This window comes from Saimiri boliviensis, chromosome 12, assembly GCF_048565385.1.
Source record: "Saimiri boliviensis isolate mSaiBol1 chromosome 12, mSaiBol1.pri, whole genome shotgun sequence".
In the NCBI taxonomy this organism is placed as follows: Eukaryota; Metazoa; Chordata; class Mammalia; order Primates; family Cebidae; genus Saimiri; species Saimiri boliviensis.
Genome location: NC_133460.1, coordinates 84,424,549 through 84,450,229, shown reverse-complemented (window position 1 = coordinate 84,450,229; position 25,681 = coordinate 84,424,549). Strand labels below are relative to the sequence as shown.

General features: G+C 44.5%; 1 protein-coding gene across 3 annotated transcripts in view; it reads right to left on the bottom strand.

Annotated features, from left to right (window-relative positions):
- The window catches only part of ABCC2 (ATP binding cassette subfamily C member 2), a 65,157-nt gene that overhangs the window by 12,509 nt on the left and 26,967 nt on the right, over positions 1-25,681 (bottom strand). For 2 of the 3 annotated variants that reach the window (XM_039465365.2, XM_074382739.1), the window contains 15 exons: positions 23,133-23,270; positions 22,436-22,582; positions 20,496-20,580; positions 19,412-19,478; positions 17,424-17,550; positions 14,601-14,777; positions 13,034-13,201; positions 12,722-12,902; positions 10,556-10,682; positions 10,131-10,266; positions 9,160-9,379; positions 8,859-9,013; positions 5,661-5,816; positions 3,895-4,094; positions 1,447-1,573 (listed from right to left, as the gene is read on the bottom strand). In XM_039465365.2, coding sequence (XP_039321299.2) covers positions 1,447-1,573; positions 3,895-4,094; positions 5,661-5,816; positions 8,859-9,013; positions 9,160-9,379; positions 10,131-10,266; positions 10,556-10,682; positions 12,722-12,902; positions 13,034-13,201; positions 14,601-14,777; positions 17,424-17,550; positions 19,412-19,478; positions 20,496-20,580; positions 22,436-22,582; positions 23,133-23,270 — 2,211 coding nt within the window. Of the gene's footprint in view, positions 1-1,446; positions 1,574-2,873; positions 2,968-3,894; positions 4,095-5,660; positions 5,817-8,858; positions 9,014-9,159; positions 9,380-10,130; positions 10,267-10,555; positions 10,683-12,721; positions 12,903-13,033; positions 13,202-14,600; positions 14,778-17,423; positions 17,551-19,411; positions 19,479-20,495; positions 20,581-22,435; positions 22,583-23,132; positions 23,271-25,681 lie in introns of all 3 variants that reach the window. The other variant, XR_012512915.1, reaches the window with a different exon arrangement.

Below are 25,681 nucleotides of genomic sequence, written 5' to 3'. Positions count from 1 at the left end.
GTGAGTGTCTAGTGGTTTGGGGCTAAAGCTAGAATTGGAGAGTCTGGCAACGGGTGCTCAGGCCTCCTGCCTGTATGCCTAGTGCTCTTTGTGAATCAGGGAAAGGCATGATCCTGGACAGGGAATCTGTAGATTACTCAGATGCAAGCTTCTCTCAGGAAAAGACTCAGGAGTTTGCATATATGCACAGGGAGTTTTTGTTGAGCAAATGGTGGTTAGAGAAAGGGAGCCATAGACAGCAGAGGAGAGAATCATGGGGACCCAGAGTAACCACTTCGTGTCGTTTGAAGCATATGTAGTTGCTGCTTTTTGAGTCATTTTGTTTTGGTTCAATCTAATAGATTCTTCTTTGCCTTGTCTGTCCTGGGCTAAAAAGCCTAGAAATGGGGGGATGAAAGGGCAGTGGCACAAGGAACTAAATGACTTTAGTGAATAACAAAGTCCTTTTAGGTGCCCTGGCAGGAACATTGGACCTTACCAACTTCTTCTTTTTTTTTTTTTCAGATGGAATCTTGCTCTGTTGTCCCAGACTGGAGTGCAATGGTATGATCTTGGCTCACTGCAACCTCTGCCTCCTGGGTTCAAGTAGTTCTCCTGCCTTAGCCTCCCCAGTAGCTGGGATTACAGGTGCCCGCCACCACACCTGGCTAATATTTTGTATTTTTAGTAGAGACTGAGTTTTACCACATTGGCCAGGCTAGTCTCAAACTCCTGACTTCAGTTGATCCGCCCGCCTTGGCCTCCCAAAGTGTTGGGATTACAGGCGTGAGCCACCGCACCCCACCAGCCTTATTAACTTCTAATGAAAACAGCACTGTTCTATAAAGCCCACATATAACTATGCAAATCTCCAAAAATTAGTTCAAAAAGATGATCAAATGACTCATTTATTGAACAAATATTGATTGAATAGTTACTGCAGTGCCAGCCACTGTCTTAGGTGCTAGAAAATAACCGTGCCTGCCACGTCTCCCCTAGTCATGCTGGGGATGCTGCAGTGAGACTCATTCTATAGTTTATCAGACTCTATTTTCTTTATTAGAATTGCCTCCAATTATTCTGTGATCTAAGAAAAACGCAGGGGGAGTTTTTGTTCTAAAAGGCTTTCTGATTACTGCTCCATTCTAGAGAAGAAAGTTATTTATTCTCTTTTAACTAGAAAGCAAAGAGGCAGACAGGGAATGATGAGATTGAAACACATGAAATTGCCTTCTTAAGTCCTAAGGTCAACATTTATGTCCCGTTTTCTAGAGGGCACTCATGTCTACTTAGGAAGAGTAAGGAGCATGTCCATGGGTGAAAGATGGAGCCAGGGTTTGAAACTCAGTCTCCGTTAGTCCTTCTGGGGTTAAGAGGGAATCAAGAGCACAGGCTCCAGAGTATACTTGAGGCTTAATTTAAGAATAAGCCCACTAGCATAACCAAATTCCCAACCTTCAAACTCACATTGAGTGCATTGGACAGAACAAAGCCAACAGTGTCCCCGGTTATGGTATCTCTATAAATAACCATCATCAAGGCCGAAAAGAAGACAATCAGGTTCCCAACCAGCTCCAGGCGAATTGCAAGCCACCTGTGGGGCAACAGAACCAGAGAGTGGGTGTCACTGATCACTTCCTCATCTTAACCAGCATCCTTGGTGTTCATGGAACATTCTCAGAGGGTTTGACTCAATTGGGCTGCACTCTTAGGCGAAGCCTCAATTTGACTTAGAAACACCATGTATTCCTAAAAGCCTATTGATTTTTCTTTTTTAAGAAAACAAATTGCATTTTAAAGATCCTACAGGAGTTTGCTAAATTAAGGGAATTCTACTGTGCAATGTCTCCCAAACTCACCAAATCACAAGAATCACCTAGGGCAAGGGCAACTGTTAAAATACAATGTTAAAAATTCATGTGGAAAATTCCTGGACCCTTTTCTGATTCAGGGGGCCTGGGATGGGATTCAAGAATCTGCATTTTGTTTTTGTTTTATGAGACAGGGTCTTGCTCTGTCACCAAGGTGAGAGTGCAGGGGCATGATTATGATTCACTGCAGCCTTGACCTCCCGGGCTCAAGCCATCCTCCCACCTCAACCTCCCAAGAAGCTGGAACTATAGGTGCATGCCACTGCACCCAGCTAATTTTTGTGCGCGTGTGTGTTTTGGAGAGCCAGGATTTCATCATGTTGCCCAGGCTGGTCTTGAACTCCTGGGCTCGCATGATCTGTTTGCCTCAGTCTCCCAAAGTGCTGGGATTACAGGTGTGAGCCACTGCTCCTGGCCAAGAATCTGCATTTTGAATGAATGCTCCAAGTGACTTCTTTTGATCAGGCTGGGGAAGCAATGCCATAGTGAATCCATGTATAAGATTAAAAAGTAGCCGGGCGCGGTGGCTCATGCCTGTAATCCCAGCACTTTGGGAGGCCGAGGCGGGTGGATCACGAGGTCGAGAGATCGAGACCAATCTGGTCAACAAGGTGAAACCCCGTCTCTACTGAAAATGCAAAAATTAGCTGGGCCTGGTGGCGCATGCCTGTAATCCCAGCTACTCAGGAGGCTGAGGCAGGAGAATTGCTTGAACCCAGGAGGCGGAGGTTGTGGTGAGCCAAGATCGTGCCATTGCACTCCAGCCTGGGTAACAAGAGCGAAACTCCGTCCCCCCCAAAAAAAAGTAAGCACCACAGGAAAGGTCAACGTGCCCTGTTTGATTTCAGTATTTTTAAAAGGGGAAGAAGCAGCTGAGGGTGAAGGAAAGTTAGGTGTGAGTTGCCCACAGGGAGATACACTGGGGTTTTGTAGAAAACTGAAGATTATATATGTATAGACACAGTTTGTAAAAATGGACTTTCCCAAAGAAAATGTATTTAAGCTGGGTGTGGTGGCTCATACCTGTAATCCCAGCACTTTGGGAGGCTGAGGTGGGCAGATCACCAGGTCAGGAATTCGAGACCAGTCTGGCCAATATGGTGAAACCATATCTCTACTAAAAACACACAAAAAATTAGCTGGGTGTGGTGGCACAAGCCTGTAAACTCAGCTACTTGGGAGGCTGATGTAGGAACATTGCTTGAACCTGGGAGGCGGAGGTTGCAGTGAGCGAAGATTGTACCAGTGCACTCCAGCCTAGGTGACAGAGCAAGACTCCGTCTCAAAAAAAAAAAAGTATTTAAAGTGTATGAATAAATATGATACCTTCTTCACAGTGAAGGTCTATTAAGATTTACTTACATACCTTTTCCTTCCTGAAAAGTCTCTAAGAAATAAAATATCTTTACAATCAAACTCCTGACCTGTCCACATTCCAAATAATACTGAGCATCATTAGTGCCTCAAGACACTTTGGAAGCCACTCAAGAATTTTTCTTCCTTAAAAAGACCTTCCTCTTTCCAGGACATACTGCTTGCCAGGCCAGGGCTTAAGGATGCTGGAGAATAATGCTCACCCTATTTACAGGATGGGAGCTTCCCTTTCTGTTATCAATGGTCTTATCATGACTATGGAGACTCTCACATCCACTCTCAGAAAAGGAAATAGAGGATGTTCAGTTCACCCAGCACTTGTTTGGTACTGGGTTACAAAATGTTCACAGTTATTTGACTTCCACCATGAGACAGGTGGAACCTTGTGAGATAGGGCATGTTCTGGCCATTACAAAAACAAAGAAATGGAGATTTTCCTTAGAGGGTTCAAGGCAATTCACCCAGCTTGGTAAATGGCAGAGCTGGCATGGGGACCCACTCTCTGACTCCAAAGCTCATCATGCTTTCTTCTCTCCACTTACATAACACAGCAGTGTGTGTGGCCAGAGTGAATTTCACACCACTAGCCAAGCTTGCCCTCCCACAGCTAATGTCAAACAGGCATAACCCCAAAGCTCACACATGGGTAAATACCCAGGGGAAGCCTCACCTGTTGGAGATGATCCAGGAACAGACACATTTCTGGTTGGTGTCAGTCCTCATCTCATTGTGTTTCAGAAATCGCTGCTGGTGCTCAAAGGCACGGATAACTGGCAAACCTGACACGGTCTCGCTGAAGTGAGAGTAGATTGGGGACCTAGTGACAGAGTCCAGACGCCTCAGCTGGCGGGAGGTAGACACATAAAACATCTGGACACAAAAACGAAAGAGTCAGCCAGTCCTGCAGTCATGAGGCATCTGACATCTTCCTCCTTTCTGGCCACAACCCGGCATTCTTCCCCCTGATGGCCACAGCTTACATCTGAACAAGACAAAAGACTGCAGTGCCATGTCTGGGAGCAGAATAATGAGAGAGACTCCGAGGAGGAGACCAGTGGGAAGACTGGGATTGGTGGGGAACAGAGAGGGTGAAAGTGAGGAGATCATACCTCAGTCTCAGAGCTTTGAGTCTCCAAACCTCCTGAGTTCTGTCAGCCTAACCCACATCCCCCAGATCTACGTATATTGTCCATGTGACAGTTTCCGTACTCATTAGAGAAAAGGTCCATGTGACAGTTCCTGTACTCATTAGATATAAGGTCCCCAAAAGGATTTTGTAAAGGCAGCATGGCCCGTGGGGTATGTAAAGTGGGGATGGGCAGGAAATGTCCAGAAAAGGGTATCCTGAGGTTTGGGTAAAAATGGAAGAATCTGGTCAGTTAAGTGACCAAAACTGCCTCAGTGGTGTGTGAAGGTACAGAGGATTCTGGAGGTATGCAGAGTGCTGAGGTGGTTAGAACTGGAACGGGGTGGAATCTCATGCAGGAAGAGCCCCTGTGGCCTGAGGGCAAGGGGGAGTGGAATGGTTCCATTGCGCTACTAGATTCCATGAGGGCTAGTTGAAATCTGGGAAAAGTGGGACATTGGAGAGTTGGGATGCAAAATGTTAGACATGGACGTACAGATGTTTCTTTCAACAGCCCTGCTTCTTGTTTGTCGGTTTGTTATTAACAGTTAAAAGGCTGCTATGGTGACAGTGTGCCTGGGAACTGCACATGCACACTGGGGGAGCCACTGATCGCAGGCCACAAGGCCACGAGCCCCTAACCACAGTGTCTTCAGAATTATTTCCCCAAGGTGAACAGTTCACCACAAAAGCAGCTGGTGGGACAAGAGTTCCCCCACAGCCTTCCCCTCTCCCATTCATTTTATTGCAGGAATAGGGTTCCTTCCATTAGTTCCAGTTTTCCTGTTTTGCTTTCAAGCTGCACATTCACTGGAATTGAGCCTAAAGTACCCATGGACACCTCAATGAAACTAGAACTTCAATGAAGTAAAAAGATAGACTCAGCTGCTGCTGAGAGACATCTCCAAGCAGCTATGATTGTCCAAAGTCCACCAAGGAAGCACCACACCATGGCTCTTCCGGAACCGACTTCATTGTCATGGGGGTTCTATGGAGCTGCAAGACTGTGTCCAGAGCCAATCTCAAAGTGGTCTTGGATCCAAACATAAATCTATCCCACTTAAGCTTCCAGGGAGTGGGAGGTCGGCAGCAGTTAGGATGACATTGTCATGAATGGTCCACCCATTGATGCTCTCACTCCAGCTTCAGACAGTGGCCTGTGGGCTCCTGGATATGCCAATGTATGACTAAATGGGCAAAGGTGCTGGGGGAATGAGTGACTAGCAATGAACCAAAGAGAAGATTCTCAGGAAATAGGCTGGACCTTTATAAATAGAGAGGAAAGATGATTTAGCCATTTCCAAACCCACCTGAACAGCTGCATAAATAATGCCAAGAGGAATGATGACGATGGCGAAGATGGGGGTGGCCATGCAGATCATGACAAGGGTGCTGATTATCCCCAGGAAGCATAAAATCCAGCTGCGCAGGGACATAGGCAGGGTGTCATCCACTGTGGAAATATCCTAGGAAAACAATTAGGAGACACACACCATTATCAAAGTCTTCCTAAGATAGTTTACATCTTCCTTGTTCTAGCACGGAATATGTTGGATTGTGTGTGTTCCCTGTACTCCTTCATGTAATCATTTTATTGTATTCATTTGCAAGAGGCTGCACTGCTCACCTCAGTAACCAATTTCATTTCCATAATTTCCTCATTTAGGCCAGGTGCAGTGGCTCACACCTGTAATCTTAGTACTTTGGGAGGCCGAGGAGGGCGGATCACCTGAGGTTGGGAGTTTGAGACCAGCCTGGCTAACAAAGTGAAACCCTGTCTCTACTAAAAATACAAAAATTAGCTGGCCGTGGTGGTGCATGCCTGTAATATCAGCTACTCGAGAATCTGAGGTGGGAGAATCTCTTGAACCCAGGAAGCAGAGGTTGCAGTGAGCCGAGATCGCACCACTGCACTCTAGCCTGGGTGACAGAGTGAGACTGTCTCAAAAAAAAAAAAAAAATTTCTTCATTTATCAAAATCCCTACAAACAGATAATGGCAGTCATCCTTTACCTTTACCAACAGATTTGGTAAAGGTTTTCATGCTTCTCAGTGAAATTCCCATTTGTCAGATTTATTAAACCATTCATAATCATTGTAAGCTAATACAGCCTTATGGGTAAATTCTTCTCCCATAACTAAGCCAATTCAATTATTCTAACTTGACACAGATCCTAATTCCATTGAGTACCTAGAACAGAGCCTGGCACATAACAGGCATTTGATAAACATTTACTTGGAGGATCTAGTCAACAAGGCCCACTCTTCACTGATACCCAGGAAGTTGCTTCCTCTGCCAGGCATAGAGTACTGACAGGAAGGAAGCTGGGATTGAATGTGAGCCCTAACTGGACAGTGTTCTAACCAAGTAAACCAGCGGGGACAGATGCATCTGTTGCCTTTGTGTCATGTGAAATAAATGAACAAATGAGAAAATGAATGAATGGATGGATGGTTTGAAGAACACTCAAGAAGCTTGGTTATATTTTGGGTTGCACTTGCCTAGATTTCTGAGGATTCTGTTGATTCTTTGATTAGTAATATATGAGTACCAAAGTGAGTTTAAATTATCTCTGGAATTTCTCAAACTAGATCAGGGATAACGGTCTTCCAAGAAAGCTCTGAATCATGGATGACTCCTGAGTCTAACCTACCTTTCCCAAAGTCATGTAAGCATGCAAATAACTATATCCACAGTTGGCAGATAAAAGAAACCTTTACCAGTTATCAGTTCTATGTAAATTACTTTTGACCCTTACCTGGCACAGAGTTTCCATCTTTCCTTCCTTCACTCGTCCCTGCTTAAAGACTCAGCCATTAATTCCAGAGGCCCCTCGTTCAAACTCCCCTTAATAGGCCTGAGCCACCTCCCCAACAAAACTTACTATCTAATTAATGACAGTTTCCCTTTTCATGCAAAAGCAGTCTTCAAACTATGACTGTTGCCTAAGTAACTCACAGAAAACCTCAGGGTTCTCTTCCCCAGAAGATTATATATATTACAACATGGGGAAAACTGTGATCTTTGCAAAATTACTATGAGAAATTTCTCACCCAAAATTGAGTGTTCTTTAGGTTCTAGTAAAGAGCAGAAAGGCCAATGAAGTTGTCGCTAGTGACGTCATGCCCACTGGTTCTGCCCCAGAGAAAGGTGACACAGGGAGACCACCTTTTGAAGTGGTCTTACCGGCCTGCTTTTGAAGCAGTTACTGTGTCCCCAGAACCTGGCTGTGGACTGTGAGCTCTATTTTCTATATCTGCCCCAAGACTCAACAAACAAGAGTCCAGACCTGCTCCACAAGCAGAGGGCTAAAAACTGTGCTGGTGATAGTTACTTATCATTCAGAATTGCCTGATCTCTGCCTCTGTTCCTGAATTTCCATCTCAAATGCATTAAAAAATCAATGTGTCAGGTCTGGCCCATGGAAGAGAGACATCTATCATCTTCATTCATTGAGTGCCCCAGTGCCTAGTACAGTACTTGGCTCATAGAAAGCGCTCAATAAACATTGTTGAATGAATGAGTGAATGAATGCCAAGGGTTCCAGGATCTGTAGTAGATGGAAACAATATCTGAGAACTTCTTTTTTTTTTTTTTGAGACGGAGTTTCGCTCTTGTTACCCAGGCTGGAGTGCAATGGCGCGATCTCAGCTCACCGCAACCTCCACCTCCTGGGTTCAGGCAATTCTCCTGCCTCAGCTTCCTGAGTAGCTGGGATTACAGGCATGCATCACCATGCCCAGCTACTTTTTTGTATTTTTAGTAGAGACGGGGTTTCACCATGTTGACCAGGATGGTCTCGATCTCTTGATCTCGTGATCCACCCGCCTCGGCCTCCCAAAGTGCTGGGATTACAGGCTTGAGCCACCGCGCCCGGCTCTGAGAACTTCTTAAAATCACTGATGGCTCTATTCCACAGTCCAGACCAAATTTACTCATTCTTAAAGCATTCAAGGTAGAAGTTTCAGAAATGGAGGCAGAGGCCAAGCAAAGGGTTATCCTACTATCCCTTGTATTTCCTGTCACAGGTGGTGACAATGCTTTTATTTATGTTCCTTCATCTGCAGAATAATCCTCTCCCTGCTCTACTGCCATCCCTGCCCCTAACCCTCGCCATCTCCCTGGCTTGCTTCTGTGACTTAAGTCCCACCTTTTCTGACATTTCCCACCTTTATCACCCAGGCTGGGCTAGTGCCTTTTTTCCTGTACTCCCAGACCACCTCTTTCCACACTGTTGTTTCTGGCTTTACTACATTCTATTATAATCCTTCACTTCCTTGGCTGTCTTCTTTACTAGATGCTGGGCTACCTGAAGGTTCAGAGATGTTCATCCCTGAATCTCCAGGATCCTTGTGCGCTCACAGCAGCTATTCAAGACACACTTGCATGTTGAGTGGACATAAGAACTGGAACTGGATAGTGTTGTTAGGGGGACATGATAATTCCTCCCTGTCAGAAAGATCCTCAGTATATAAACATACCACCTGACAGTCCTTGAGATACTTACGCCAGCAAACCTGTTCACAATCCGGCCTGTGGGTGTTGTGTCAAAAAATCTCATGGGTGCTCGAAGGATGTTGTTCAGCAGTTGCTTGTGCAAGATATTTGATGCATGGTTAAAACCATAGGCACTCCAGAAATGTGCTATGAAAATACATATACCTAAAAATGGAAGCAGTTTTGTTAGCACCATGCACAGAAATCCCTGAAGACCTGTGCCCAGGACATAATGGCAAATGCATTCCTCAGTCCAGGAAAAGTACAGGGTCCAGACAGATTCTATAAGATGACATAGCCATCAGACATACCTTGGCTTAATCCCAGAGCTCCGTAGACTCCAACTCTCATGTCCCTCTGAGATGCTGGATAGTTGGTGCTATTGAAAGTTTTAGAGTCACTGGTCCAAGCACTGAGCCAGATGTTGGATCCAATAAAAGCCACAGAATTCATCACAAACATAAGGATGGTGAAGAATATCGAAAACAATCCTATTGCTCGTAGGTACGCCAGGTAGATGGAAAACTTCACCTGCAAAGTCCCCACCTCAATATTAGTAGAACTCCCTAATGGCTTTCGATAAGGAATCACCTAGAATGCCAAGTACAAGGAGAAGTGGAGTCCCCAGGAAATGTGGGTAGCAGGTAGCAAATTTTGGTAGTCTGTGGTCACCATTTCTGTACTGTGCCAGGAAGGATAATAGAACAATGTCGAAATACAATGCAGGGTAAATAACCATCGGAGCTAAAGGCATTTAAGAGAAGATATAAAAATAGATTGGGACAAGCCAGGCACAGTAGAATGCCTGGTAGTCCCAGCTACTCAGAAGGCTTGGGTGGGACGATCTCTTGAGCCCCGGGTTTTAGTCCAGCTTGGGCAACATAGTGAGACCCTGTCTCTAAAATAAACACACAAAATATCAGAGTGGAGCAGATGATGGGGTTCTACTGCCGACCTTAAAATTTGTGGTTAAGTTTCATTAATTTGAATTATGTACTCTGGGTCTGAGCTTTCCTGTTCCTCCACACACCAGAATGGAATCAAACATTCATGAAGTATGGGATGAGCATATTCATGGGAAACATGTCATTTTTTATGGAAATATGATTTGGCAGAAAGCCCACCGCCTCTGCTAACATGTTAGTAATGAATCTGAAGATTTGCAAAGGACAGAGGACATATTGCTCCTGTAAGTATGTATTCAATTTTCATTTAACATGAAGCATTTTTGGATTCTAAGCCTTATAATACCTCAAATGCTACTTTTTCGTGTGGTATTCACCTTTCCAGTTTCCATGAATTCCTTCTTAATTAGTTTTTGTCCTTTCACTAGTTCTTCATCTTCCTTCAGGCTCTTCACATTCCGAGTTTTCAAGGAGTTTTTCAGGGACTTCAGATGCCTTCCACTGGACCTAGAACTGAGAGAGGAAAGCCTCCCTGAGCATGTAGGTGAATCCTGAGGGGTCTCCTTGCAAGCAGATGTCACAGTCACTCAGCTGGCATCAAAGCGCATTTCAGGAGAGATGATCATGGGAAAATGACACAATCTCAATCTTTCCCTCCAACCCCCGGCTCATACAAGAAGCAAAGGAAGAGCTGGGAGTGTCTATGGTGTTAACCCTCACAGGAAAAGCCCAGGAAGAAAAGGAGAAAGATCGAGTGGAAATACAGAGCTGATGAGGGCTGCCAGCTGAATAGATGGCCAACCTGCGGCTAAGTGTTCGATGAAAGCTGTTCTCTCTTCTTATGATTATGGAGGCTGCATCTTCAGGGATCTCTTCCACACTGGATATCAGCCCATAATCATCGTCTTCTTCTTCACTGCCATCATGGACTAGGGAGACACACTAGAGGTTAGGGAAATAGCTGCAAAGAGCCCTGTCAGTCCTATGAACAAGGAGAGAGAAGCTGTCTCTGATCTTGCTGGTTTCAGTAAGGGATCGCAGATGTACATACAGGATGGAATACTTCATTCCATAAATACTAGTTATTAGTACATCTTGTTATTAAGAAATATCAGGATAAAAGAGAGATGGATTAATATTTCACTGGAAGAGAAAATGGTGAAAAAAGAGAAGAAAATTCCTAGAAACGCCCAGATTTCTTTGGAGGAGGAAAGAGCTTTTAAGGATTATGGTAGACAAATAGAAGAGTCACATTCTCAGAATTGACTAAAGAGGTGATTGTAAATTGAAAATGCTCATCCACATGTGTAGCTCAGGTGATGGAACTGCAAAAAAAAATAAATAAATAAAAATTAAAAAAGAAGAAAATGCTCATCTTGGCTGGGTATGCTGGCTCACACCTGTAATCCCAGCCCTTTGTAAGGCCAAGGCAGGAGGATCACTTTAGCCCAGGAGTTTGAAACCACCCTGGGCAACATAGGGAAACCCTATCTCTACAAAAAAAATTTAAAAATTAGCAGGGTTTGGTGGCGCACACCTGTGGTCCCAGCTACTTGGGTGGCTGAGGTGGGAGGATCACTTGAACATGGGAGGTTAAGAATGAGCCATGATTGTACCAGTGTACTCCAGCCTGGGCAACAGAGTGAGACTCTTTCTCAAAAAAGAAAAGAAAATGCTCATCTTGAAATTCAAATAATTTAACAAACTTGTATTAATTTAAAACACTTAAAAGACATACCCTGAAAATACAGTACAATACGATACAATAAAAGACACAGTGTGGGCATCAGTGGGAATGGCAGAATAGGGACCTCCAGAGATCTACTCCTCCATAAAGCAATCAGGATAATGACCAAAAATTGTCAAAGTCAACTTTTCCAGAGCTCTGAAATTAACCAAAGGCTTGCAACTATCCCAGGAGCATTTGCTTTTTTGTTTTTTTTGAAAGAGCTGAAACTTAGTAAGAACAGTAAACTTGGTGACAGTTTAACTTACTCTCTTTCTGTCCCCCTCTCCTTGGCTGCTATAGTCTAGAAAACCAACAGCCGTACAATCATAGTAGTCATGAAAACCAGCAGCCTAGCAGCCTGCCCTGTCTTAGATTTTTCTTTCAAACTCTAGGGCTTCCCAGGGTGGTTTTAAGCCATCACATGTCCTCACCTCACAGTCAGAACATGCTGTTACTTATAGACTGTGTAGCTACTCCCTTATCTGACTGATTCCTGGAATGGCCCCTGCACCCTCCTGTCCTTGCTGTCTCAGACCTGAACTCCTGCTGGTGACAACCACTTGAGGGTGATAACCAGATCTACGCACAGGACTGCTGTTGGCAGGTCCTTGGGAAAGGTCACAGTAACAGGGTTCCACTGCTGAGTAGGGCTAACTGGTGAACTCAATGGTGGTGATATTGGAGGCTGTTTCTATGGTATACTCTGAGACTATGCAACTGCCATAATTTTTTTCTGGTTCAATCACCCAGTGGTTTTGGTATAGTAATCAAAATCCCTTTGTTAGGATTTATAAAGAATTTTGCAGTACACTAATGGTGCCAGCCCATGAAGCTATCCAGGAACTGGTTTTCATGGATTTGGGGTAGATAGGGTGACATGTGTGACTCAAGTCAATAGGAGCATGGCACCCCCACAAGAGGGACCTTTGTGCCACTGGTGTTCCTTTCACAAGTGTTGTTACTCACTCAGACTTTCAGGTGTACCCTTCTAAAGAGAGTCCTTTGATTGCCTGTCAGACATCAGATGAGCAGGATAAACCACCAGTTCGGCCCAGGCTTAGAGTTTCAGTTTCTATGTCTCCTCACAGAGACTCAGAACCCAGAAAGCGGAGTTTGAATCTCTGAGTAGTTCGCGTCTAAATCTAGTTCACTGGATACTGAACAGTTCAGGAAGTAGATATTGGGTTACCATTCCCACCATGGCCCACGTTCTATCTTGTCCCAATCCTCCTTACGTACCCGTGGCTTCCTCTTCAGGGCCTGTATGTTTTAGAAATGTCTTCAGATTCTTAGCAAACTCTCCTTTTTTGGCCAAGAGATCACTGTAGGATCCTTTCTCTACAATTGTGCCATTCCCCAGGACTACAATCTCATCCATGTGAGGAAGAAAGTGCATACTATGTGTAACCAAGAGTCGAGTCTATAAAAATAACATGAAGTTGTGTTGATTACCGTATGTCCACCATCTTCCCTGTCTTACTTGCCAGACATGTCCTCCCCTCTCCTTCCCACCCTACCTTTGTATCTTCATCATGTTAAATGATTTCTCACCTTGCCTTTCAACAGGCCATTGGGGCCCAAGACCTTATTAAAAATATGCTTTCCTACATGGGCATCCACAGCAGACAGGGGGTCATCTAAAAGATAGATGTCTAAATTTTGGTAGGTAGCTCTGGCCAGGCTGATCCGCTGCTTCTGACCCCCACTGAGATTTATACCCTGAAGAAGAAAATAATTTCTATTAAGCACTACTCCTTCGACCCACCTTCACAGAATCTAATAGGGAAGGGTAAAAGGAAGAAATTTGTCAAGGACTTAAAAATCTTACAAGTTCCTATATACAAATAAAGACCTGTTTCAAACGAATAACTTTAGGCCAATAACTAAAGATTATGTCCAACTTACCATTTTTTATCAGATAATTTGCTTATTTAATAGTTTTGTTGCTTGTCACCCCATGAGAAGGTAGAGCTATACCAGGGCAGAGGTCTTCTCTGTTTTGTTCATGGATGTAACCCCAGTACTTAAAACAATGTTTGGCACATAGTAGGTGCTCAATAAGTGTATGCTAATTAATGAACCAAATTACTCTAGAGCTGTATCTTCATTAATCTTCTAACATCTCAATATTTTTATTCCCAAAGATTGCTACATTTATTTCCAGTAATGGGGAGGGAGGATGAAAATATTCTAAATATGCAGGGTCTTTATTTAGAAATTTCAAAATAGGCTGGGTGTGGTGGGTCACACCTGTAATCCCAGCACTTTGGGAGGCTGAGGCTGGCAAATCATAAGGTCAGGAGTTTGAGACCAGCCTGACCAACATGGTAAAACCCTGTCTCTACTAAAAATATTTTAAAAATTAGCTAGGAGTGGTGGCAGACTATTAAATAAGCAAATTATCTGCTAGAAAATGGTAAGTTGGATGTAATCTTTAATTATTGGCCTAAAGTTATTTATTTGAAACAGCTATAATCCCCACTACCCAGGAGGCTGAGGCAGGAGAATCACTTGAACCTGGAAGGTAGAGGTTGCAGAGTGCAGAGATTATGCCACTGCACTCCAGCCTGGGCAACAGAGTGAGACTCCATCTCAAAAAAAAAAAGAGATTTGAAAATAAATTATGCTAGATCTGTATAATTAATACAATATAGTCATTCAAAATCTATTTTTAAGAAAGGCCTTTAATAATATCAGAAGATAATTCACAATAAACATCTAAGTGTTCAAAGCAAATGAGTAGAATCTTTCTTTGGCCTCGCTAGCACAGAAGTAGAATCGGGACACCTAGACTTTGGTCCCACTTCTGCCCCGCCACCTGTGAGATCAACCTTGGGCCAGTTACTATAAACTTCTCATTACCTTTGCCTCATCATCTTTGATTTAAATTATATAATTTTTATATCTGCTTCCAAGCAGAAAGTTCTAAAATTCTGAGTTATTTACATAGACTATTGTGGCCACTTAGTACAAACACATGATTTGTGGTGTTTGTTCCAAATATGACTACCTAAATTGATCAACACATTACCCCCATGTAGTTAGTTCTTCACCACCATCCTCACTTTTTCTCTTCTATATGCATTCACCCTTGAAGATCCCTTGTTATCCCAAATACCTTCTCTCCAATCTCAGCCAAATCTCCTCCAGGCAGTATTTCCAAGTCCGGGAGGAGAGCACAGGCCTCTAGTACTTGCTGATACCTCTTTTCATCCAACTCTGCTCCAAAAAGGATGTTGTCCTTTATGGTGCCGTTCTGAATCCAGGACTGCTGTGGGACATAGGCAGTGGTGCCCTAGATAAAAAAGGATCAGACCACATTACAGCTGCACTTCCAGAAATGCAGAGTTGAAGGATGGGGTGGCAGGAGAAAGGGAGAAACAAATGGAGCTTAAGTTTGAAGAACTGCATGAGAGGATGACTGAGGATCCGATATTTATTCATGTGCTTATAGTTATTCCACTGACAGCACTCAATATCCTCTTCAGGATTAAAAGTCCCCTCTTGGGGCTGGGCGCAGTGGCTCACACCTGTAATCTCAGCACTTTGAGAGGCTGAGGCAGGCGGATCATGAGGTCAGCAGTTTGAGATCAGCCTGGCCAGCATAGTGAAACCCCAGCTCTACTAAAAATACAAAAAATTAGCTGGGCATGGCAGCATGTGCCTATAATCCCAGCTGCTTGGGAGGCTGAGGCAGGAGAATTACTTGAACCCAGCAAGCAGAGGTTGCAGTGAGCCGAGATCACACCACTGCACTCTATCCTGGGCAACAGAGCAAGACTCCATCTAAAAAAAAAAAAGTCCCCCCTATTTTTGGACTATCACTTTCCAGCCATGATCCTGAAAATTAGATGATAAATGTATACGTTGCTTCTAGAAGAGGGTTTTAGTCAAACCCAATTGAGTTTACTAGGACCAACAAAGTGCTAACACTGTCAAGAAAACGGTATAGATCAGTGGTCCCCAACCTTTTTGGCACCAGGGACCGGTTTCATGGAAGACAATTTTTCCATGGATGGGGTGGTGGTAGGGGATGGTTTTGGGATGAAACTGTTCCACCTCAGATCATCAGGCAGTATATGCAGCCTAGATCCCTGGCATGTGCAGTTCACAATAAGGTTTGGGCTCCTATGACAATCTGACGCTGCTGCTGATCTGACAGGAGGTGGCGCTCAGGTGATAATGCTCGCACACTGCTCCCCTCCGGCTGTGCAGCCCAGTTCCCAACAGGCCATGGGCTGGTACCGGTCTGAGACCCAGGGGGTTGGGGACCCCTTGTATAAATGACATCTTAGGAAGCAAGATTATATCCAAAAAGAGATGAAGGCAGGGCATGGTGGCTCACACTTGTAATCCCAGCACTTTGGGAGGCCAAGGCAGGCGGATTGCCTGAGGTCAGGAGTTCATGATCAGCCTGGCCAACATGACAAAACCCCATCTCTACTAAAAACACAAAAAGTAGCTGGGTGTGGTGGTGCAAGTCTGTAATCTCAGCTACTCAGGAGGCTGAGGCAGGAGAATCGCTTGAACCCAGAAGGCGGAGGCTGCAGTGAGCTGAGATTGGACCACTGCACTCCAGTCTGGGAGACAGAGCAAGATTCCAACTTAAACAAACAAACTAAAAGCAGAGATGGAGACCAACAAATGCCTGTGTTTGAGGAAGAACCCAGTTATGAAGTAGCAACAAAAAAAGCTTCCCAAAAGGAGTTAGAAGACAGACTTAAATCTGTAGTCTGCTCTGCTATAGTGCATGTTTTTAAAATTGCAAAGTAGTTCAATCGTGATTGGTAAATCCAGAAATGATGTCTGTATATTGTGGAATAATATACATGGTGGCACACACCTGTAATCCCAGCTATTTGGGAGGCTGAGGCAGGAGAATCCCTTGAACCCAAGAGGTGGAGGTTGCAGTAAGCTGAGATTGTGCCATTGCACTCCAGCCTGGATGACAGAGAGAGACTCCCTCTCAAAAAAAAAAAAAAAAAAAAAAATTGTAATTGATGAAGAAGACAATACCCTACACCAGATTTTTATTTTGGAAGCAAATGCCATCCAAGATTTAGCTCTCAAGGGAAGAAGAGAGAGGCCTAAGAGTAATTGTAATGTTGGGTGCAAATGCCAGTGCTAATTTTACAATGCTCCTGTTTTTATTGCTCTAGATGTCATTGTTAAGGTTGGTATTGTTTTTGTTGGTACTTTGGTTACAAAGTTATATACATTTTTAGTGATCTATTACAACTCTTTCCCCCTAGATTCTGTTATTTTTATTCTACAGTTTTGCAGAACACATAATATTTCAGAAACAAATACATAGACATAGCAGAAATACCTTTTTAAAAATTTTTTTTATTATTTTTATTTTTTTTGAGACAGAGTCTTGCTCTGTTGCTCAGGCTGGAGTGCAGTGGCACAATCTTGGCTCACTGGAGCCACTGCCTCCTGGGCGCAAGTGATTCTCCTGCCTCAGCCTCCCAAGTAGATAGGATTACAGGCATGTGCCACCATGTCCAGCTAGTTTTGTATTTTTAGTAGAGTTGGGGTTTTACCATGTTGACCAGGCTGGCCTCAAACTCCTGACTGCAGGTGATCCACCTGCCTTGGCCTCTCAAAGTGCTGGGATTACAAACACGAGCCACTGGGCTCGCCCGGCCAGAAATGCTTATACTTTGAAGGAAGACCTCTCTAGTCAACAGTTTTCACACTGTAGTATGCATATGAGAATCACCTTTAGAGTTTATTAAAAATGCAGATTCCCAAATCTTACCCCCAGCAACTGATTATACAAAGCTGAAACGGGACAAAGGATCACAGTCCATAAATCTACCAGATGTCTCCAAGGCCTCATCTACTAGCCCTCAGTGCCTTCTCCCCAGTAAGGCGAAAGCACAAAGTGGCCCACATTCGGGAGTCAGAAGGCTTCTTCATTGGCATTGCCTCTTACCTTGATGGTGATATGCCCGTGGACATTTTCCATTTCTCCCAGCATGGCTGATATCAGGGAGGATTTCCCAGAGCCAACAGTGCCCACCACAGCCACAAGTTGGCCTGGCATAATGTCCAGGTTCACACTGAAAGAGAATAATGTCTTTGAAGGAGATAGCAGGGGTCAGGTATTGAAGAGCAGTTCAAGTCACTTCTCTGAGTCTCCATGAAGTCTGGTATTAGGAGATTCCCCCTCAAGATTGGAAAATTTGCCTTGGATATATAAGACCCCAATGTGCTTCTTTAATACTTTTTTTTTTAAGCTCTAAAAGGCTAGAGAATGAGCCCTAATTTATCCAATTCATTTATAAGCTGTTTGTATCAAATGTGCATTTCCAATGATAAAATTCTCCTAGAACTAACATGCCTACCCATTGAGTAAGACCCTAGTGGGGGCCTGGAGACCTGGCCTGGTTCAAATCCCAAATCTGACACTGCTGGGCTATGTTATCGTGGAAGGTCACTTCCTTTTGACTAAGGACCCCTCCTTTCTTACTAATGGGATTAGACTAGATTAACATTTCCCAAATTTAGCTACTAAATGTGTCACCTGGAACATTTGCTGAAAGTAGATTCCCTGGACCTTCTCCTGAGTATCTGATTATGTCTGGGTTGGAGCCCATACTGGGATAGGTTCCCAGAAACTCTGTGTGTCAGGGCTGACACATGGACATTATTTGAGTTTCTAGAACATCAGGAACATTCGGAACTTGTTCCCAGTCTTTCTGAACCTGCCTATTGAGATGAACTTATTCCAGACCTATAGCAGTAAAGTGGAGTCCCTGCCCAGTTTCTTCTCTGCAAAGGAAACCTGTTGGGTTAGGAGGGTCCAGAGAAGATGCTCCTGCCCCAACTCATCCTGGGGCTAGCTCTGAGTCCATGTTAAAGGCTATAGGAACAAGATAGAGGAGTGGGAAGTCAGGGGTATAGTAAGAAGACGATAAGATGTGCTCAGTTGTGAAGAAAGAAAGATATGGTCTACTCAGGCTCCTGATGTACTCCGTGTACTGTGTTCAGTGGATGAATTGGGTGTGCTACTATATATGGTGCTTAAGAGACACACTATGTGCAACATCAGGGCTAGAGGAAGTTGGCTTAGGGCAGCATACCTGCACAGCAGAGGAGGTAGCCTACACGGTAGGGTATGTGAATGGGTTATTTTGATGTGAAACTCTAGATCTGAAATAGAATCATATAGAGGTAGCTCCCAATGTCCAGTTTGGGGAAAGAAGCCAGATTCCAATGTTCCTGACTGCTATTCTTTTTTTTTTTTTTTTTTTTGAGACGGAGTTTTTGCTCTTGTTACCCAGGCTGGAGTGCAATGGCGCGATCTTGGCTCACCGCAACCTCCGCCTCCTGGGTTCAGGCAATTCTCCTGCCTCAGCCTCCTGAGTAGCTGGGATTACAGGCACGTGCCACCATGCCCAGCTAATTTTTTTGTATTTTTAGTAGAGACGGGGTTTCACCATGTTGACCAGGATGGTCTTGATCTCTTGATCTCGTGATCCACCCGCCTCGGCCTCCCAAAGTGCTGGGATTACAGGCTTGAGCCACCGCGCCCGGCCCCTGACTGCTATTCTTGAATGAATGAACTTATACTGAATTCAGGTTCTTGTGTGTATCTTCCACCACACCCAGAGAAACAGGCCACCTACCAACCTCGCACTACCTCTGTCCACAATCTGCACAACAAATGTCTTCATGGGATCTCAGCTGGACATTCATACTCATAGTAGGAAAGCAGGGTGGCGAATGCAGTTATCAGGGTAAGAGGCTGAGAATCTTTGCCTTCAGTTCATCTCTCCAGGTGTTTATCCTGCACTAGTATCTAACTGAATCCATGCACATAGCTCATTTCCCCACGTATTCTATTACATGGAATTTTCTGAGAATAGTCCAGGCAAAGAGAATGCTAAAGAACATTAGGATGGAAAGAAGGCAACTCACTCTCGGATTGTGGCTTCCAAATCACGCTCCCAGGTAAAGGTGGCCTCTGAAAACTGCACAGCTTTGTCTGTTGAGAAAAAGCTCCCTCTTTTAGTCAAATGTAGGTCCCCATGTGACTATCTGCCCTTTCTCAGCCCTCATGTATCTCTCTCTACTTTCTTCCTCAGCTCTCAGGATTGTTTCTGCTAAGTGCTGGCTACTACACTAACAAGAGGCAAAAAAAATCTGGAATGAGACCGGAAGTGACCTGCATATGAACTTTTTTTTTTCCTTTGAGTCAGGGTCTCACTTTGTCACCCAGGCTGCAGTGCAGTGGTGCAATCTCAGCTGATAGCCACCTCAACTTTCTGGGCTCAAGAGATTCTCCTGCCTCAGACCCCCAGGTGGATGGGATTACAGGCACCCACCACAACGCCCCACTAATTTTTGTATTTTTAGCAGAGATAGGGTTTTGCCATGTTGCCCAGGCTGGTCTCGAACTCCTGGACTCAAGCGATCTGCCCACCTCAGCCTCCCAAAGGGCTGGGATTATAGGTGTGAGTCACTGCGTCCAGTCTAAAGTTGTTTTTGATTCAGAACTCCCAAGCCTGTTGGTAGCCCAGATTCTTGACCTACAGATACTCTGAGTATACTCTCCAGCCCTCTGTTGCCCAGTCCCCTTATATGAATTCCCTCTCCTTATATAAATCCCCCCACATCATGGATTCCAGTCCTACTGCCCACTCTGGCCATGGCTGGCCCCCAGTCTTTAAACCTTCAGAATCTGAGTATTCTTTCACTCCAGGCTACCTTCCCAATCCCATACATTTGGCTACATCCTGACTTCTGCTTTCCGGATCCTTTGCGGGATTCCCTGCTTATCCTCAGATGAGCTGGTCCAGATTTACTTAGCAATCTAGTTAAGCAATCTGCTCTAAGTGTAAACATAATTCAAGTAAGAACAGTATGTATCTTATGCGAACATAGGCTCAAGACAAATCTCTGAGCTCTCCCTTTCAGTTTGCTGCTGCTAAGCTCTTGTATTATCAAAATTCTGGCCCAGCACTGGGAATAAGTTTGGGAAGCAACTTCCAAATTTATTTACCAGAACTGCAGTCATGTCGAATGGCAGATGTGTCCAAGTCATCCCCACCCAAGTACTTCTCCAGCCGCTCTGTGGAAACACTGGCCTAGAGAAGAACACAAAGGCTCTCAAGAACTAAAGTCAGTAACAAGCACAAGCAGGAAGATTTTGACTTTGTCACTAGCCCATGATTTTCTATTTGGCATAGCTAGCATCTCCTAATCTCCCCTGAACTCAGCCCTGGAAGCCATTTCATCACAGACAGGTGAACTTATTCTGGAGTCTTTGGCTCTAGTTCCAGAAACTACCTCCTACCTTCTAAGACAAAAGCTTAACTTCTATCCAGTTCTGGTAACTAGGCCCCTGGCTTTCTCTTATTTAACTGAGTCTATGCCTGATGCCCATCCAGCATCCTAGCTAAGCCACTCCTGGGAGCCTCTGCAGAGGAACTGGCTATGGCATCAGGGGGACCCTTCACACTTCACATAGGCCAGATAGCTAAAGCTTAAACTGCAGGTGACCTGAGTGTTGGCAGAATACCCTGCAGTCTCCCTGGAGCTTGAGAACTTGGGAAGATTTTGAGGCGCTTCTACAAGGATGTTTCTCACCTACTTCCCTCTCTTCCAAGGAGGGTGTCATGAGATGGCTTTTCATTGCCACCCAGGCTCTGATGAAGCCTTAGGCTATTCTGCCTGTTCCCTCCTTAGGGTACAAAAGCAGTCTATAAAACCACTTAGCTGCTGCATGGATCAGCTCCTCAAAAACAGAGTAACCCACTGCTCACCTTGCATCACCATCTGACCCTTTTGTTTTGTTTTGTTTTGAGATGGAGTCTCGCTCTGTCACCCAGGCTGGAGTGCAAGGACGTGATCTTGGCTCACTGCAACCTCCACCTCCCAGGTTCAAGTGATTCTCGTGCCTCAACCTCTTGAGTAGCTGGGACTACAGGTGCATGCCACCACACCTGGCTAAGTTTTGCATTTTTAGTAGAGATGGGGTTTCACCATGTTGGCCAGGCTGGTCTCAAACTCCTGACCTCAGGTGATCTGTCTGCCACAGCCTCCCAAAGTGCTAGGATTACAGGCAAGAGCCACTGTGCCTTGCCATCATCTGACCCTTTTTTGATTCGGTGTCATGCTGAGGACCAGGAATGCAAAGAGCTGATACCTTTGCTGATCTTGCTTTTGCTGTTTATGCAATAAATTGTATCTAAAAAGATCCTGTTGCTTCTTTACCTGCCAAATATGTCACCCTTTCTTTACACCCTCTAGGACAGGGAGGCCTTCTTTTTCACATGGTCTGAGCTCTCTAAAGCCAGCCACTTCTGGGATAAATGCAAGTCACCACACTCCACCCCTCTCATTCAGGCCTTTTCATCAGTCTGCTGCCTGTCCTGTGACCTTCCTCTGCAGATCTGATATGTGTCGCATATCAGTGACTACGCTCAGTTTTCAGAACCCAGATATTCCCTCTGGTCCATCCAAGGTTTCCTAAACTCCAAACTCATTTTCTGACAGTTTGAGGCTCCCAATTTGCATTTGGTTTGACCACCACATGGGTTTATGCAAAGGGAGGGTGTTTCTTCTCCCTTTGTGCCATATTTGCCTAATGCTAGCTATCTTAACACCTTAAGAGCCTTGGAAAAATATGGGAGAAACTGGGCTGGGAAATGTTCCCTATACCAGGACTAAACATCATAATCTCACTAAATGCATTCACAAGATTGTCTCCTTGTGAGGTAGATGAGATTGGTATGATTATCCTCATTTTATAGTCAGATAAACTGGGGCTCAGAAAACTCATATTATTAAGATCAAACCATTGGTCTCCAGAGACCAAACAGATCTGTTTCACTGAAAGTTTACCAGCAAAAGTTAGACATGGGATGTGACGACCAGTCATTCTGGACTCCAAGGCTTTTAACCAGAGACGGGCAGTCAGCAGTGAGAATGCCAACCTACCTGGAGCATGGAGGTGATCATCATGGGAAGTGTGCTCAGGGGAAAGCGCAGGATATTGAAGACGGTAATGGAGGTGAAGGCCTTTTGTGCATCCAAAATATTGCTGCTATCCACCAGGACGTAAACAGAAAATGTGATCACAGATACCTGGAAAGGGCAAGGTCATGAGCAATTTATTCGTAAAAGGGACCAAGCTGCATTGTGCTAAGTTACAGGAATACCATATATCAGAGTTGAAAGTACCTTAAGGATGATCCAGCTTCCTCAGGTTACAGATGAGAAAACTGAGCCCAGAAGAGGAGAAAATATCTTCCCCAAGGTCACAGAGTCATTTAATGGATTACTAGGACCAGCGCTCAGGTCTCCTGACTCCTATATCAGTGTTCCTTCCACTATAGACCTACATCGCCTCCCCAAAGACAATACCTCCTAAGCCAATCTTCCTGGATACCACATTCTTGCTGTGCATCCTGAAAAGTTGCTCTGGGCTGCCAGGCCACTGTACAGTACACTAGAGCTGCGGGTGTGATACAAAGGAGGAAAAGTAGCATGGGGCAGTTAGAAGGAGGACAAGTCCCCTGGATCTTGTAGTCAGGCCTAGAGGTGCCAGCTAGTCTATCAAAAGTAGAACTTCCTCTTCAGGAAGCTGATGCGGATCCAGATGAACACCCAGCCCATGGACCCCTCTGCTACTCACCAGGACTGGAGTTAAGTGTAAGATGAATACCACCACACACTGTATTTGACTAAAGGCCAGCAGGTTCTTAAGCTCTTTCTTCCGAAGGTTGTGAACTTGGTCTCTGAATGAAGGTTCCCAGGCAAAATATTTCAGGATCTAATAATTCAAAAAAGAATACAGCTCACATGATTGCCCCCAAAAGGGAACCAGGTGTATCTGATCCACCCATGTTTTAGGATATAGTCCCCAAAATATGGGGAATAGAAACCCAGGTTATAAAACATGATTAGAGAAAGGTAGCTTGTATTTGTTGACAATCTACTATGTACAAAGCCTATTTATTTATTTATTTTCATTTTTTGAGACAGAGCCTTGCTCTGTCACCCAGGCTGGAGTGCAGTGGCATGATCTTGGCTCACTGCAAACTCCACCTCCCAGGTTTAAGCAATTCTCCTGCCTCAGCTTCCTGAGTAGCTGGGACTACAGCCGTGTGCCACCACGCCTGGCTAATTTTTTGTAATTTTAGTAGAGACGGGGTTTCGCCGTGTTAGCCAGGATGGTCCTGGTCTCCTAACCTCGGGATCTGCCCACCTCAGCCTCCCAGAGTCTGGGATTACAGCCATGAGCCACGGTGACCGGCTAGTACAAAGCATTTAAAATATATTATCTCACTTAATCTTTATAACAACCTTAGTATGACTAACTGTTCCAGCTTGCCTAGGACTAAAGGACTTCCTAGGACACAGGTCTTTCAGTGCTAAAACTTGGAAAGTTCTGGGCAAATCAAGGTGAGTTAGATATCTTAAATTTGTATAGTTATTATCTTCATTTAAACCATAAGGAAACAAGCTGAGAGAGGCAAGGGAACTCGCCGAAAGTTATCAAGCTACCCAGTAGCAGAGCTGACATTCAAAACCAGCTCCCTGTTTTAATGTTGCCACATTCACAGAAGGATATATCAGAGCTTTGTGAGGAGAATGAACAAGGAGTTAAAAGGGGTCTCTGTTTCTTTTTTTTTTTTTTTTTCGAGACGGAGTTTTGCTCTTGTTACCCAGGCTGGAGTGCAATGGCGCGATCTCAGCTCACCGCAACCTCCGCCTCCTGGGTTCAGGCAATTCTCCTGCCTCAGCCTCCCGAGTAGCTGGGATTACAGGCACGCGCCACCATGCCCAGCTAATTTTTTGTATTTTTAGTAGAGACGGGGTTTCACCATGTTGACCAGGATGGTCTCGATCTCTTGACCTTGTGATCCACCCGCCTCGGCCTCCCAAAGTGCTGGGATTACAGGCTTGAGCCACCGCGCCCGGCCTTCTCTGTTTCATTTTTAAGAAGTTTAGGGTAATGTTAAAATCCATGAATATTTACTTAAAGACATTTATTGGTCACCTCTGGAAGATGAAATGCATTATTGTGAAAGCTGGTAAATAGACAGAAAGAAGCAAGCATTTGTTCTGCCTATTCCATACAGACTTCATTTTAAGGTGACAAACAAGTTGAAGAGAGATAATTCTTCATAAAATTCCAGCTAATCAATGTCAAGGGAATAACAGAATTAAAAAATGTTACTCTTTCACAATTCCTAATGAAATAACATATCTAGGCAATGATCATAAAATTCTTACAACAGTGGTTTTCACCTTGGCGGCACATTAGAATCACCCAGGGAACTTTAAAAAGATATACATGTCTGGGCTTCACCCCCAGAGAGTTCAATTTAAATGGTTTGAAGTAGGGCCCCAGCCTCAGTGGGTTTTACAAACTTCAAACTTCTCAGGTGATTCTAATGTGCTGCCAGTGTCACAAACCACTGCTCTAGCGGAAGACTAGCAGGAGACCTTGTAAGGGCTGCATCAGGCTGACGCTGCCTGGACCCACTGAAATTATTATTGCTGCAGTTTGGAAGCACACAGCACCACTTGAAAACACCTTGCACTCCCACCCCCAAATCAAATCTAAATCAAGTCTTCAGAGCTATCAATTTACAGGAAATACAGGAAACAAGACAATAACCTAGTTTTTTTTGAAACGACCAACACACACACACATACACACACACACACACACACACACACACACACACACAGAGTTGTGGATTAAAAGCACTATCAATTAAATACCATGCATGGACATTTTTTGGTTTGTTATTCAAACTAACCAACAGCAAAACAAACAAACCAAAGGCACATATGAGGCAACTGGAAAACTTTGATGGTATCAAAGAATGTTGATTTTTTTTTTAAAGGTATGATAATGGTATTGTGGCTGTAGTTTAAAAATAAGTCCCTCTTGGCTTGGCGCAGTGGCTCACGCCTATAATCCCAGCACTTTGGGAGGCTGAGGCAGGCGGATCACGAGGTCAACAGACCTCGTGTTGACCATCCTGGCCAACAAGGTAAAACCCCATTTCTACTAAAAATACAAAAATTATCTGGGTGTGGCGGCGTATGCCTGTAGTTCCAGCTACTCAAGAGGCTGAGGCAGGAGAATTACTTGAACCCAGGAGGTGGAGGTTGCAGTGAGCCAAGGTCACGCCACTGCACTCCAGCCTGGTGACAGCGAGACTTCAT